The 16,733-nt window shown below is 32.9% G+C and overlaps 1 protein-coding gene across 1 annotated transcript in view; it reads left to right on the top strand.

Moving 5' to 3' along the window:
* LRP1B (LDL receptor related protein 1B) overlaps window positions 1–16,733 on the top strand; it is a 1,916,825-nt gene that overhangs the window by 1,885,668 nt on the left and 14,424 nt on the right. Inside the window, exon 87 of the mRNA XM_082690181.1 lies at window positions 15,826–15,902. Within this exon, the coding sequence (XP_082546307.1) occupies window positions 15,826–15,902 (77 nt within the window). The remainder of the gene's footprint in view (window positions 1–15,825; window positions 15,903–16,733) is intronic.

Below are 16,733 nucleotides of genomic sequence, written 5' to 3'. Positions count from 1 at the left end.
ATAGATCAACTCTAGATAGTTTAAGGAGGATAAAAATTATAAATTTTGGTTTATTGGATTTTGCCATTGAATGGCCATTAAGGGAGATGTTTTGAAAGCTCTATATGAAAGGAGAATATTAAGCCCTTGGGATATCTTTCTAGTGGTTGATTTTCCTTATAAGGGGAGCTTTTTGGAACCATGGATTTCAGCCTCAGATTTCAATTGGTAGTGGCCATGTATCTTTAATGAAAAGATAGTATGTACTTGTTTATCTAAAAGCCTTACAGGAAACAAAAAATTGATTTAAGAGCTAAGATATAGTGCTTGCTTTTGTTTGTTGATAGTACATTTCTTTTTTTCATAGAGTGGAAAACTATTTGAATGTGCAGAGCTTATATACATTTGGAAAGTCTATAAAGTATTGAGATCTATGAAGGAGACAGATTTTTTTTTCATATAGAAATTTTATTACTGTATCCTTCAATTTAAGGAATACATTTGTTCTTTGAAAGCCTTCACTTTTGTCTCTTGATGTCATGTTCTCTTATTACTATATGTAGAGGAAAAAGAAAACTCCACAGAATAGCCTAGAAAAACACAAAATCTAGGAATTTTTTATGCTTATTTGGCAAAATTTTTGATTTTTTGGGGGGGTAATACAAAAGAATTTATTTTTTTAATTGGAGTATAATTAATATGCAATATTCTATTAGTTTCAGGTGTACATTAGAGTGATTCAATATTTTTATACACTATGAAACAATCTCCATGATAAAGGTAGTTACCATCTGTCACCACACAAAGTTATTACAATATTATTGACAATATTCCTTATGCTGTACATTACGTTCTTATGACTTCCTTATTTTGTTACTGGAAATTTGTCCTTCTTCATCCTTTTACGTATTGCACTTGCTCCCTGACCCCTCCCTGCTTTGGTAACTAAAAAAAAAAGGAAAAATTTTGATATTTTTTAAAGTAAGTACATCACATTTTGTTAAAACCAAGTTTTTTAAAAATTCTGATGTATTTATTTTTCCAGTATTTGGGCTGCTTTATAATTTTTGTTGTGAGGGTTAGAAATTATTAATACTGTGAAGAACTACTCAACTCAGTATCAAGTTAAAAGTGTATTCCTACTTGTAAAAATATCTTATTAGGGCCAGACTTTTATTTATATTACAGTGTTGTCTTCCAGCAATATTTAGAGTACACATTTCATTTTCCAATAATAAAATCATGTTTGTAGCATTCTGAACAGCATTCCATGTCAACATATATAATTAGATACTTTTATTCTTAGTTGTTGTCCAGTGTTCCATTGTCTGCATTTTTCCTACTTTACAGCCATGTATCATTCAGTTATTAGGTATGTGGTTTTGTTTTTGTGTTATGTTCTTTTGTTAACTTTTTTCCAAAGATAAAAACATGTATGCAACTATCTTTGTACTTTCTCGATAGTTTTCTAGGATTAACACCCAGAAGTGGAAATATTGGGTCCAAAAGTATATAGACTTTATGAATGAAATTAGCTATGATTTTGAGAAATTGACTAATGACTCTTTGTGTCACATTTTCCTTGTCTATAAAGTGATGTTTGGACTAAGTGTTCACTTATATTAAGTCTATATGGCACAATATGTTTAAATCTGAGTCCAATCTGATTTTTTTTTGTTTGCTTGTTTGCAATCAGGTTTAAAATTGTGTTGGAGTCACAACCACAGACACAAATTCTCCCCCAAATCCTTCCAAGATACATATGAAGACACTGAAAAGACTAAATTTCCATTAGCAGCAATATTAAAAATAATAAAAAATCTGTTCATACTAGAATCCCAGGTGTATGACCTTTGATTGGTTCATATTTTACCCTTATAGAGAACAAATATACTGTCAATCTTCTCTTCCTATACCCATTCATCAACAACCATTTATTGAGCACCTACTATAAACCAGACAACATCCTAGGCACCAAAGGGTTTATCAGTGAACAAAATACAATAATATTTGACTTGCATAGCTTAAAGGCAAATAGTTATCTATTATTGGTTGAATTTGGGTAATATTAACTTTTCTAAAATAGTAATCTGTGTAATTTGTATTCTTTTCCAAGAAGAGAAGAGAAAAGGCAGTTTTTAAAAATATTTGTGTCATCTGAAAAGGGAGAACCAAAAAAATCTCTGATAGTGCATTGCTTTTGAAATCATATCAATTTAGACAATGACTGTTTTCAAAATGACAAAACTCCAAGACATTTCTTATACTATATATTATTTCTTTTTGCCCATAGCAGAACAATTCTCCATTTGGTCAAAACAAGATAACAATGTTAGTTTTTATGTTTTACTTGTTCATTTCAAACAAAAGCTAAAAATAAAATACGATGAGAATTTTCCCCCAATCTAATACTTTTTCCTTTTTTTTTTTTTTCTTTTTGGTTTTGTTAGATTTATATGGGTATCTGGGTTTTTTGTTCATCTTTTTTTTAGGAAAAATGGTTTTCCATGAAATTATCTCCTTTCTTTGATCATGTGTGTGTGAGAATATCTGTGCGCTTAACATTGCTCATACTCCTCCCTGACATTCCGTATTTTATCGATGGAATTGACCTCTCATCTTTGTGTGGCCTTTGGACATGGAACATATTTCTATGAAACTGGCCTGGGAATGCTGCCTGTTGTACACTCCACGGCCCCTTTAAATTTATATGTCTGTTTCTCTCTGGTAGTTTGTAAATTCCTTCAAGTAAGAAGTTGTGTATGAGTTATCTATTTTGCCCCAATAGCTAGTATACATTCTGCAGGTGGTATGTTCTTAGCTAATGTTGCTAAAAAATAGTATCTTGGTGTCTTTTTGTACTGTGAGATCTGACAGCCTGTGATATTACTATCATCATAGTAATACCACTCTTTGTTATTAAATTTTCGAAAACTGCAAGAGTCAGAAAAAATAGAAAAATGATTGATTTTATCGTAATTTCCATCTAATGCTACCCTGGGGTGTTTCCTGAATGCTCTGAAACTCAGGTTAAATGATTCTCTACAAAAACTAAAAGGGGCTTAATTCACCATCTTAACTTATTAGAAGAACATAATTTTATTTGTTTTTGTTCTCTCTTCTCCTTGCCTTTTGTTTGTTTATTGTTTCTAGTCTGGAAATCTCTACCAAAAATGGACAGGGAAGAAGAGGAAAGTCAGGATATATAGCCCCTGCCCTTGAGGGACTCTGAGTCTATTTGAGGGAAGAGATTAAGGGAAGAAGGAATATGGCAGGGACTCTGGGAATTGTAGCTGGGCAAGTAAATTATGCTAATAAAGGAGCATTGAACAATAATATGACACAGTAAAATAATTCTGAGGAACATAGAATAGCTACCTAGAAATTTGAAACCCATTCCATTAGCAATAGGGGAACACTGACAATGTTTGAAATATGGAGTACCATGATCATCTGAATGTTTCAGAAAGGTCTTGATGACATGGTGCTCTGCCGGAACAAGAAGCCACAGGTTTGGGGGGGAAAAAAAAGATTTAAAAGATGAATCCCAGTTTGTAATGAAAAGGAAGACAAAGATATTTTTCAATTAAAAAAATGGCTTTTCAAAAGTGGTTTGTGGTTAACAAGACACACAAGAACCAAGTGACAGAGGACATGCTATCTTAGGGACTGCAGTCTGTTTTGCTTGCTTAGTTTTTTCTCCTTTGGTTCCTTTGTCATCTTAATATGGAAATGCTCATAGCATGCACTTTCTAAAATTGTTCTAAGGATTAAGAAATATAATATATGTAAAGAACATAGAGTATTGTTCTTCAACATAAACATTAAAAAAAATTAAAAAGGAAAATCTTAAAGCTGATGTAATACACTGGACATAAATGAACAGAACCTGGTATAATTTGGGCTTCTAGGAATCTGAAGATGAAAAATAAAGTGCAGATGTCTTGTTCATTTGTTTGCTTTGGTTTGGTTTGGTTTTTTAAGTGCTTGTTATTGAAAATGAGGTGATATGTGGCATAAAGAAAAGAGGAGTAGTCCAAGGAGAGTTTGTGGGAGGGGAATTACATTAAGTAAAACCCAGCTCCAGTCCTATGGAGAAAAAAAGGACAGTAGGGGGCACCTGGTTGGCTCAGTGGCTTAAGCCCTGCCTTTGGCTCAGGTCATGATCTCAGGGTCCTGGGATTGAGTCCCACATTGGGCTCTCTGCTCAGCAGGGAGCCTTCTTCCTCCTCTCTCTCTGCCTCCCTCTCTGCCTACTTGTGATCTCTCTCTCTCTCTGTCAAATAAATAAATAAAATCTTTAAAAAAAAAAAAAAGGACAATAGTTGTGCCCTAATTTACCTTAGAAAACACACAGAGGAAGTCACTTCCTAAACATTTGTAAAACAGAGGTTTTAAATGCAGAAGGATGCAAAACAAATACATAAATACCAAAGGGACAATAATTAAGAGAAAGATCTACATTAGGTCTTTTGTCATTTTCTTTGGTTTTGTGATTCTTCCAATCTAATTATTTTATTAAAAGTTAAGCATTATTTTCTAAGTCCTTAGGGTGAGAGAAACACATAAGGAAATGTACAGGTACTACAGAAGCCTTTGTCTGGACTTGTGGGAAGAGGATAATGAGTTCTGTTTCTGTCACAGATTTGAAAGAGATAGGAATTATTCTCTACACTCCAGCTAATTAAGGCCTTAGTTTCTCAAAATACTGGCCTTGCAGAAAGGAGACTACACCGTTTGCTCTTCCCCAGTCTTGCTGTCAAGCTGAGCAGCGCTCCTGCATGTGGACCAGCGACCTTGTGGCCCCATAGAGAATATTTGAGAAAAGCCCAAGGAACTTGTCATGAGTGATTTCAAACAGATCACAACTTTCCAGCAGGGGTATTGAGCAATTCAACTTTAGCGGCCTGTATTGTCCCCATTTCAAGAGTCAGGTCATTGCACGTTCCTTATTTGCTTTCCTGCCCCTTGGCATATTTTCAAAGCAGAAAATAGGAGATGTGCTTGTCTTTTGGAGTAGTAAAGGCGAAGAGAAGCTGTCACATCAGTATCTATCCTTTATGATCCCAGGTAACAAGCTCATCCTGACTTTCACATGCTAGTCGTGCTGAGGGGAAAACATGCAATACAGATACCACATCTTTCTGTGCAAATTTTAAGTATAGTTTTTGCTTTGAGAGTATAGTGGCACTGCTTAACAGAGAACATTTATTACAGAGTTACATATATGGGGTGGCTATTTTTTTTTAAAAGATTTTATTTATTTATTTGACAGAGAGAGATCACAAGTAGGCAGAGAGGCAGGCAGAGAGAGAGGAGGAAGCAGGCTCCCTGCTGAGCAGAGAGCCCGATGTGGGACTCTATCTCAGGACCCGGAGATCATGACCTGAGCCGAAGGCAGTGGCTTAACCCACTGAGCCACCCAGGCGTCCTGGGGTGGCTATTGTTATAAAGCTTTGATGTTGTCACATTATCTTCCCTTGATTTGGAAACATATAATCATATATGTGACTTCATATAATCAGCAAATCAGAATAAACAAAGAAACTAAGCACAATATAACTACATAATATTTTCATTTGTTAATGCTACCTCTTTAACAATTTAAATTTTTTTCCTATCTATTTAGACTACTTTCCCCAGATTTTATTGTTATAGAAAAAATTCATAATTTCAGATGCTTTTAACAACAGAGATTTATTTCTTGCTCCTATTCCATGCTGGAACAAGTAAAAAAAACTGTATCAGTCAGCCTTTGACCTAGTACCTGATCCCAAACTAATTTTATACACTTCCAAGAAAAGGGTCTGGCACATACAGTTTAACTAGCAACATTGACTTAAGGGTAAAAAAAATAAAGATTCTTCATACTATCATTATTCAAGAAAATACGTTCTTTCTCCTTTTTTATCGTAAGTTAGTAACAGAAAGAAGTCATTATGTTGAAGGAGTTTAAAGCCTTAAGCTAATACTTCTTCCAGTGGGCATTACAAATAAGCAATTACAATTACATAGATATTGGCATGATATATACAGTCTTTAAATTTAATAATTTAATATTCATAATATCATCATTTGAGTTAAATTAAGTTAAATGATATTTAAATTTTATATACATCATATGTCACTTAATCTCCCAGGGAAGGTTTTTGTTTTTGTTTTTGTTTTCACTTCTATAATTATCAATTTACCTCCCCCCACCAAAAAAAGAAGTGAAGAAGGAAAAATCTTTTGAGGCAGTAAATGGAAAACATAAAAAATAGAAAGGTAACATATACAGTAAAAAAAGTGGATTTAAGAGGAAAACAAAGGTAACGTCATATGAGACTGTATCTGCAGACAATGTGTGGCAAAGCAGGAAATATCGCTCATTCACTCTCTCCATTTCTATAAACTAAAAACTGAAATGGATGAAATGCTGAAGGATACATCCTTTTTGTGAGGAGAGGAGACTAGATTACAATACAGGTCTGTCTGATTCCCAAATTCACCCGTGCTGTTTGTGTCCCAGCATATACTTTAGTTTCAGACAACAGTTTAAATTAATTGATTGAATTAAATTATTTAATTTAATACCAATAACTGGTTTCCATACCAAAGAATTCATCAAACACTTTTATAAGTTTTGTCATAGAAGGAAAAACATTTCTTTGTTGTCTGTCTCCTGAGACAAGAACTGAATTATTACACAATTTATATCACTGAATAAGTAAAAATTTTACATGCCCAAGTTGCTAGAATGTGATCACCTGATTTTATAGAGGGATGAATTAATAAATGAAAGGGGGAAGTGAGGAAAGAGGGAAGCAAAAAGAAAGAAGGAAGAAAATATTTGCCTATTACTGTGGTTCTTACATATGAAGTGTTTCCCGTGGTGGATCAGTATTACTTTCAGTGAGAAATGGCTGACTGGTAACTAGCTGAAAGCATATTCGTACGAATGGTGCTGTATATTCTTCATAGAATGAGTACGGCACATATATCTCTATATGTGTATATTCGTATGTGTTCAGCCATGCATCCTCCATGCCTCATGGGTTCATTCATTCATTTTGTCAGATGGCAAATATTGATTAACCAGATACACACATTGACTATGTGCCAGATACTGTTCAAGAAATGAGAGAATACAAAGATGAATAATAATCTCCACCTTAAATTAATCACAGTCTAGCATAATTATGGGCAAATGCATACTTAGATATCCATGAATACATATATAGAGAACAAAAAATAGAAGTTACCCTATTTATGATTACATGTTGATCAAATGCATAAAAATATTTAGAACTACCCCCAAATGGCAGTATTCTCCATAGTGAAAAATGCTACCATAATACTGTGTAGCATTTTAGATTTATTGAAGACATTTTTCTCTACTTCCTGAATCAATTTTTAGCCCATTGCCTGCATAAACCTTCTCACCTTGAGTCAGAAAAGTAATCTAACACTTGGATTAGGAAAGAAATGTGTGTTAATGGGCATCTTTGTTCTAAAACTTCCTATAATTCTATCTGTACCATGCTTCTATAAATGTTGAACAAATCTGGTGACTGCTGTATGACTAACTTTTAATAGCATACACAAATTTGTTAATTCATACTGAAGCTTGACTTTCGCAATTAATCTATCTCATATTCTTTTTTTTTTAGTTACTCCTTTTGTTTTAGAACAATTAAATGTAAAAAAAAAATCTTTGAAAATTCAGGTCCTAGATTTTAAGGAAGCCTGAAAGGCTGTAATTGGGATCCACACTAATACAAGATACTAATACAAGGTCACCTAACAACAAACGGTTGGTGGGAAGATTTGGTGATACCTTTTGGTATATATATGGTAATCTTGTAAGTAGAACAAAGAATATGCAGAAGTACCATAAAGCCGAAGTCCATTTTTATGTCAGAATCATTTTTCAGGGATTTAGGTTATAAATTAGCATGACCAACATCAATATCTCAGCTCATGAGCACTGCAATAGAAACTAAATTATATATTTTTTAGAGAATTAAAGTTATATTGGACTTAAAGATATTCACATACTCAAAACGTTGTGGTAACACCTTCTGATCTTCGTCCCATTGTCCCAGATTTGCATGGGATTAACATGTCTTGAACAATAGTTAATAGGTGCTGTTGGATATGCCAGACATCCTCATAATAATTTAAGATTTCACATCCTGTACCACAGAAGCCCTAAAAATTAGGAAGGGCCTTGATGAAGTTGTTTGTTTGTTTGTTTGTTTGTTTTGTTTTTAATAGAAAAGTCTTTATTGCATACCCTTATTTTGTGCTAAATCACAAAATATGGCAAAGTAGTTACTTTGTGTTCATGGCACTAAGAGAATTCTGCCCCCCACGGTTTGCTGTCTTTTTAAGACAGTTGTGGGACTGGCCTTTGATCTGGGCAATGTATACAGAGAGCTTTCTACTGATATTACAGGGTGAATTGTTTTTCCTCTCACCTTTAGCTATAGCATTGTAACCACTGTTTCTAACCTCTGCTTTTATGTCTTCAGTTACATCCACCATATTACTTAATACTAATTTTATAATTATTCCTTTTAGTTTTCATTTGGTGCATGTAATGTATTCAGTGAAGTAGAAATTGTCTATCCACTCTAAAAAAAACACCTCATGCTTTTTTGATCTGCTTTCAATAAAATTTTCTGGGGAGTATTTAGATGATAAAAATTTTCCATTACTAGGGACTTCTATTTTTCTTTTCTTTTCTTTTCTTTTTTTTTTTTTAAGTATTTATTCAGTCATCATTTCACACTTTGGTAGCCATTTCTGCTCAAGTGGCCTGTGCAGAATTTTATGTTTAAACATTTCTAACTTAAACCACCCAATCTTAACAAACTTCCTTTTATGGGTAATTACTTGGCAAACTAGATTTCATCTTTTCTTTTATAGTCCTCCTTACTTCTTAAAATAAATCATGTTAAATAATCCATTCTGTTAATTTTATTTTTTTCATGGCCACCTCTTCAATTTCTTATTAATTTTTACTTTTCCTAAAATAATTGTGGGTCAGAGTTTGTTTAATATCCATTTTTTTTTTTACTTTATCACTTTAACAATTCTGAGAAACCAAAACTCTTTCTGCCCCAATTCTCTTAATATTAAAGTAAGATTAGTTTTGTCTTACTAATTTTATCAGCATAAATAATAACACAATGATTTAATGTAATGTTTTCAAACTATGTATTATAATATGTTCTTATAGAGTAGAATAGAGTATACTTATAAAAACCAACTAAATTCAAGCTTCTACTTTAAGCTTTCTAAAGAAAATAAAACACAGTAATCCCTAGCTGTTGCCATGTAAGAAGTAACAGTTAAATTTCGATTGAGACTAGTACTGCATAAATAGAAATTGTAGTACAAAATTGTATGTAAAAAATACCAAATAGGGACGCGTGGGTGGCTCAGTCAGTTAAGTTGGTTCCTTCGGCTCGGGTCATGATCCCGGGGTCCTGGGATCGAGTCCCGCATCAGGCTCCTTGTCCAGCAGGGAGCCTGCTTCCCTCTCTGCCTCTTCCTGTGACTCTGCCTGCTCTCTCTCTGACAATAAATAAATAAGAAATCTTTAAAAAAAAATTAAAAAATAAGTGAAAAATAGAGTGAATAGTTTTGGAAATTCAAACCTGTACTGAGTAATAATATAGATGAATTTATAGATAATGGCTCTTTGAAGGTATATTAGACACACTTACAATATTTTGGAACCAAAATAAAAATGTGAAATTGATATCAAGAAGGATGTAAACACTTTTTAATAATATGTTCCTCATTGTTACTGCTGGAGACATAATGTTAAACATTACTGACCACAGGTCTGAGCCAATATGGTGATTCCTACAATTTTACTACTTAAAAAAATATATTATTTCCTTTTGTTCAGACAACATTTTGGGTTTCCTGTTGAGGGACTAGTACTCTCCTGGACATGAGGGACTAAAGAAAGGCATTTCTTCCTACTCCTGCGTTGAGTTAGAAGGATCAAGGGCATTGTCGCAGAATAAGAAATAATAACACCATGTTTTATTTCTACCACTTATTAGCTATTTTTTTCTGGCAAATTATTTGAACAAGCACTTCCTCATTTCACGCACTGAATAATTCCAACTCCTACATTATTATAGAATTGAATAAGAGCATTTTTCATATGAATGTATTTATCCTAAGATCTGGCACAAAGTTAGCAAATGTTAATTGGACCTTATGCAAAATTTCCCCTTAAAGTTAGAGTAGGAAATTTTGGGGACATATTACAAAAAATATGAATCATTATGAATATATGAAATAATTTTAGCTCAGAAAGCTTTGAAACAATAAAAGATCTAAAAGTGTTTTCAAAAAAGTGTTTTATGATAAAATTAACAAACAGGTGACTAAATATCTAGATAACTGTCTATATAACATTTTGCAATACTACTGTCTGCAAAGAAAAGGGCACAAAAAGGTACTGTAAGAGTATAGAGATTCAAAGTTAGAACACCATGCAAAAATAGTCATGATTCAATACTGAAAGACTAAAATTTGCCCAATTAATTGGAAAAAATATTTTGCTGACTTTTTTTTTAATTTTCTTTACATAAATATGGAAGTACTACTATATAAATCTGGTAGACAAAATGTAGTATTTTTCATTTTTTATTGAAGTTCTTGGAGCACAAAGGGATGGATGACACTATGCATGAGTTTTCTAAGGTTTCCTTAATCCCTTTGTGCCATTTTTCCCCCCGTGAGGCTTTCTTTTTTCTTCTAAATGTCTCCGTCTTCATGGTTAATAAGGGCAGCCTAGCACATATAAAGAAGAGGAGAAATTCAATTCCAAATTGCTTTAAGTTTCACCTTTGAATCTTACTTTGGTCAGAAGAGTCCCATGACCTTTAAATTTGATGAAAAGAGGGAGTGGATATTAATCAGATTATTTTATTTTGAAGTTCTCCCAAAGCAAGTGACTTTAGACGACATTTCTACAAAAGGATATTTGTGGTCCTTGTAAGTTGATCCTTGTTACATGGTGAAAGGCAGTACCTCAGATTTTAATACATCTTTAGTGTTCTGTATCTGATAGTCTCAATTCTCAATCTGTGCTACTTCAGAGCTAGCATTATTTTAGACAGTTTAAAATTTTTACTGGTCTTCCTAGTAATATCTGCTATACTATTGCCTTTATACAAAGGTGTTCCTTTGTGCTATAAAATATTACAATTGAAACAGAGTATATACTAACTATACAATAATTTCACAAACTTTTAAAGGGCACAGTAAATCAACTAACTACATATTTCATATAGTAACATTCAGATGAGAATTAGTTACCTAAATTAAAAACCTAGCCAGCTTTCTAGTACTATGTAAAGAACTTCTACCAATATAATTTAATCTTTTGAACAATCATTCTGGGCATGAATATTATTATGTTCATCCTAAAAATTAAAAAAAATAAATAATCAAATAATATTTGATATAAGAACAAAGTCTGTGGGACTATAATAATAATTTGTCTCAAATATTTCTTGAAGTGTGATTTGCGAATTACTTGCATCAGAATCACTTTGTTAAAGATTCCTGACCCAGGGGCACCTTGGTGGCTCAGTATGTTAAAGCTTCTGCCTTGGCTCAGGTCATGATCCCAGGGTCCTGGGATAGAGCCCCACATCAGGCTCTCTGCTCAGCAGGGAGCCTGCTTCCTCCTCTCTTTCTTGGCCTGTTTCTCTGTGATCTCCATCTGTCAAATAAATAAATAAAATCTTTAAAAAAAAAAAAAAAGAAAAGAAAGATTTCTGACCCAGACTTCAAACTGTTTAATGAAAATCTCTGGTATATGGGACTCTAGAATTTCAGTTTTAGCATCTTTTTTCAGTTTGATAATCATACTTCTGTAGAACATAAATGAAATATCATAAAATATATTTAAGACTTTTATACATATAACTATAATGAAAGTAGAAGAATAAAACTAGGAAAAGAATGCAGCAGTAAATAATCATTCTTTTTAAGGTCAGTAGCCTTAGAGAGAAGGGAAGAAGGCAAAATCAGTGTGAAATCTATAAAGCTTTACCAAGCAGCTATTGACTTCAAGAAACTGTTAGGAGCCATAAAAAAAGAATGGAATCTTGCCATTTGGAACAACATTGAGGGTATAAAGCTATGTGAAATCAGTCAATCAGAGAAAGGCAGATACCATATGATCTCACTCATGTGTGTAATTTAAGAAACAAAACAGATGAGCAAAGGAGAAAAGAGAGATATACACATACACCAAGAAACAGACTCGTAACTATAGAGAACAAACTAATGACGACCAGAGAGGAGGTGCGTGGGAGGAGGGGAGCAAGAGAGGATGGGCATTTAACAGGAGATTTATCACGATGGGGGGAAAAGAAAAAGGTAACAACAACAACAAAACCCTGCCCAGGACAATATATTTATATGATGATGTAAAAAAAGGATGAAAGATAGCTTAAATAAATAAGTCTCTCTCTACCTCTTTCTCTCTTTCTGTATCCACATTCCAAAAATACTTAGTTAAAATTCACCAAGGTGTTTAAAAAGTTAAATAATTCAGACTGTCATAGAGATAAACATAAGAAAACGGGGATTTTTGTTGCCTTAAGGTTAAGGATAGTGGAAAACAGCCTATAGAATAAGTGTAAAAGTAATGACATAGAAGTGTTCTGGTAGGAAATAAAAAATGGGGGGTTGGTGCTGGGTAACTCAGTCAGTTAAACATCCAGCTTTTGGTTTCTACTTAGGTCATGATATCATGGCTCATGAGATAGAGCCTTGAGCTGGGCTCTGCACTCAGCAAGGGAGCACTGGATTGCAACAGTACAGATTAAAAATGACCAGGGCATGGACTATGGATTTTGCTTGAGGAATAATGAAAAAGAGACAGATGCCAGAGATACTATAGTCAGCATGATAATGCAAATGATTCAGTGAGGAATTGGACAGGAAATTTTGATCATCTTCAGACATTCTTATTGCTAAATGCTCTGCCATTAATGGCTTTGATCATTGTAGTCAACTCAGGGTATGAGGATTTATGAATTTCTATAAAGATGGTAAAAATACCTGGTCTTAAATCAACCACTGGAAGAAGAACTCATGGAGCAGCAAATGCCTTAAGTAGTCATTTTGTAAGGTAGGCAACAAGAATAATGATTTCTATTTGATTTAATATCTCAAAAGAGATTATTTTTAAAAACTGTAACAAATGTGGAACAGTGGAATATATTTTATCTTTGGCCATAAAATAATTGTTTTATAAGGAGTATAGGGAAAATTGCAAGGTGATCATCAGCTGATTAAGATGTATAACTATTAAAATTAATTATTTCTCCGACATAGTCTTTGAGAGTTATATCCAGGATATAATAAGTAAAATATTCCTTGAAGATTAGGAATTTAAATGTGGTTCCACAATTTAAAAGAGAAGGGCTTTATCACCATGAGCAGGTGATTTCTTTTATCCATCATAAATACTAGGTTCCAAGCTATGGATAAAATAGAAAATCAGTACTGTTAACAAATACCACCTGTCCTACCTAAATAATTCCAGAATTTGGAATTAAGAATCACATTATCCTTATCTTCTTTGTTTAAAAATCTCTCTTTATTCTTCTGGAGTTCTCAAGCCATATTTTTCATAACTTCCTGATACATGATGTTCATGTCAGAACACAATCTGGTCAATTAGCATTTAATCCTCCCATTGCTGAGCAATTTCATTTTTTGACTTCTCAGCATCTCAGTGTAATGATGAGCCCTGAGGTTCTTACCTCTAGTAATAAGATCACAAAATGTATCTTAGGTCACTCCTCTTAACATGAGCCCTGATTTAGGGTTTTTTTGTTTTTGTTTTTTTTGTTTTGTTTTGGGTTTTTTTTTTTTTTTTTTTTTGGTTTGGTTTGGTTATCAAGGGAGGTAGTGTAAAAAGCCACTTTTTATATTTTAATCAGTAATGCAATATGCCTACACAAAAATAACCTTTTATACATAAGCACTATAATAAAACTATTTAAAAGTCAGTATTGTTTTTCCCCCATTGGAATATATAAAATATCCTTAGGAAGTTTTGATAAATGTAAAGCTACATAAAACAAAAAGAATTTTGCAATGATCAGAATTCACTCCAAAGACATATATACACAATTATCCTAAATACTTTATCTGGAATTATTGGTGAACTGTGTCAAGAATTAGAAACTGTAAAGAATTGGAACAATATTCTAGATCATTCATCTGCAAAACTGCAACTGAAGAAAAAAAATTATTTTTTAAAAAATCAATAATTTTATCCATTGTACCCTTTATTTAATTATGTGAAAATGTGCTCATTCCATTACTTCATTTCAGGAATGTAGACAGAGTCACTGACCTGTCCTTAAAATTTATTTATCTACTTTAGTGATTTATTGCATTATGGTATATAATAAATGTGAATAGGAAGTATGTATGTAAGCTTTTTATAAACAATCTAAACAAAAAGGTAAGATGATGCATAAATGTTGACCTAATAATATATTAATTTTCATTTAAATCATAATTCATACTCATATTTTTATAATATCATTATTAATCAAATAGCTCTATTCTTGAATTATAACATTACTATAAATTATGCTGACATTAATATATGCTTTAATGAAACAAATTTTTGTTTCACGATTTGAGTTCTTCAGTCTTGATGATTTTATGAGGTTTTGCCCATGTTTTAGGACAGCCAATACCGTCCTCACGGATATCCGAAATAATTCACATGCCATCATTGAAGCCTAGTTCCAAAAACAGCTTCAGTTATCTGAATTGGCAATGACAGAATTGGCAGAAACCTTGAAATCGCAGCTATTTAGTTTGGCCACCATGCCCAGAGAGATCTACTTGAAATGGTCTGGAAGCTGTTCTTTCATTGTGTGCAACTATTCTTAATATGGTGGCATTTGACAGTCATTTGAAATAAGAACCAAAGCCAATGAAATGGTCTCTCTGTGGATTTCCTCTGACAGATGCATAAAAGCATCTTATTTTAGCCAATGGGCATTATTTAAACATAGCTAAAACCATCCCAGCATTTATTTCGATGCATCCAGCTAATTATATGGCTGTGATTTATGTTTAAGTAAAGGATTTTAATCAGATCTCTTATTTCCATCCTCTGTTAGACTTCTCATCATAGTGTCATGGTACCTATATGGGGAAGACAACCTCTCCCACTAAAAACTTGGGCACATTGTTTTGATTCTATAGGAATAAAAGTCTGATTTCAAATGGGAATGGACTGCATTTCCTTATCTGTGTTTAGAAGAGTTAAAATTCTGCAGCTTGAACTGAGACAGATGAGCATTTGCTGTTTGATGGTTAATTACACGTTGGACATAGAACAAGAAGGGGAAAAAAAAATCCCAGAAACTTAATAAAGATGTATTTGCTCAACAGGCAAAGTCAGTTTTTATCATGGCTACTTATAATTTTCAGTACTTCTTAAATTAATTAATTAATTCCGAGTTCTTAATTAAGTTTTCAGGTTTGCTATAAAATCAGCTAAATTTAAGATTTAACATAGGATAAGGAAAATTACTATTAATCTAAATTTTGAAAAAGTATTTCAACAAGTGAAGTCCAGTTGAAGTTACCCTCAGCATACTGGCAATATGCAGGACATTAGCAAAACTAATATTTATGAATCTATCTAATATTTATGAATCTGTGGCTGGCTTCTCCATTTCATCTGGTTGAAGTTACTACTTAGCAGATTTGTAAGTTTTGTTATGAACTAATAATTCTTCCTCCTTCTCTTCTTCTTCTTCTTCTTCTTTTAAATTTTTTTAGATGCTCCACCAACTGGTCAGGCACACAGTGTGAGAGACCAGCCCCAAAGAGCAGCAAGTCTGATCATATTAACACAAGTAAGTTCTTCAGGTTAACATCTTAGGTGCTCTGTACGGTACAGAAATCATTTTTCATGCCATTACTGGGGGACTTGAGTCTTGGAAAAACTTCTTCATGGAATTTTTCAGAAAATGCATTTCAATCCAGGTTGTTTTGGAAAAGATGGGGCACTGAGTTCACCTGGTGACAAGAACCAGCATTCACGTGCTAATTTAGGCAGCAAGAGTTCAAATTCTGGCAGTTTCCAGAATGCACATCTGCAAATCTAGCATAATCTTTTCTGGGGAAATGTACATCAGCTACAAAGGCTTCATATATCACAACGGGTATGAGAATGCTCCAAGAAAAAAAAGTAATTTCATATTTTAATTAGAGAAAAGTATATTTTCTTGACTTGAATTTCAGTATGTTGTAAAGCAGACTTTACTGGTTAGTCTTAAAGAAAAGTGTATTAACAAACAAATCTTAATCAGGATCATGGTTGATTAATTGTTTCTTTGTCTTCAAAATATTTGTTTTGAAGTGTATTAAAATATAGTTCAACATTTTGCAAATCTTTCTTTATGCAGCTGTAGTCTTAGGACAGATCATTGATATGAAAGTCCATCTACATCAATATTGTGTGTCTATTTTTAACAATTCTAAACGATTTTATAAAGATATCCAAAAATGAGGGGTGCCTGGGTGGCTCAGTCAGTTAAAGATTTTCAAAATGAAAGTCAAAAATAGTTTCCCAATTCTCACATATTATCAATTATTTTATTATGAGTGAAGAACTTTTGAAATATGTAATATCTATCAAGTGGCTAAATATATTCTTAAAGAAGAAAAATAATATCACTGATGGA

Source organism: Mustela nivalis (assembly GCF_964662115.1).
Source record: "Mustela nivalis genome assembly, chromosome: 11".
Taxonomy (NCBI): Eukaryota; Metazoa; Chordata; class Mammalia; order Carnivora; family Mustelidae; genus Mustela; species Mustela nivalis.
Note: the sequence above shows the minus strand (reverse complement) of the source record. Positions and strands in the feature narration are given on the sequence as shown.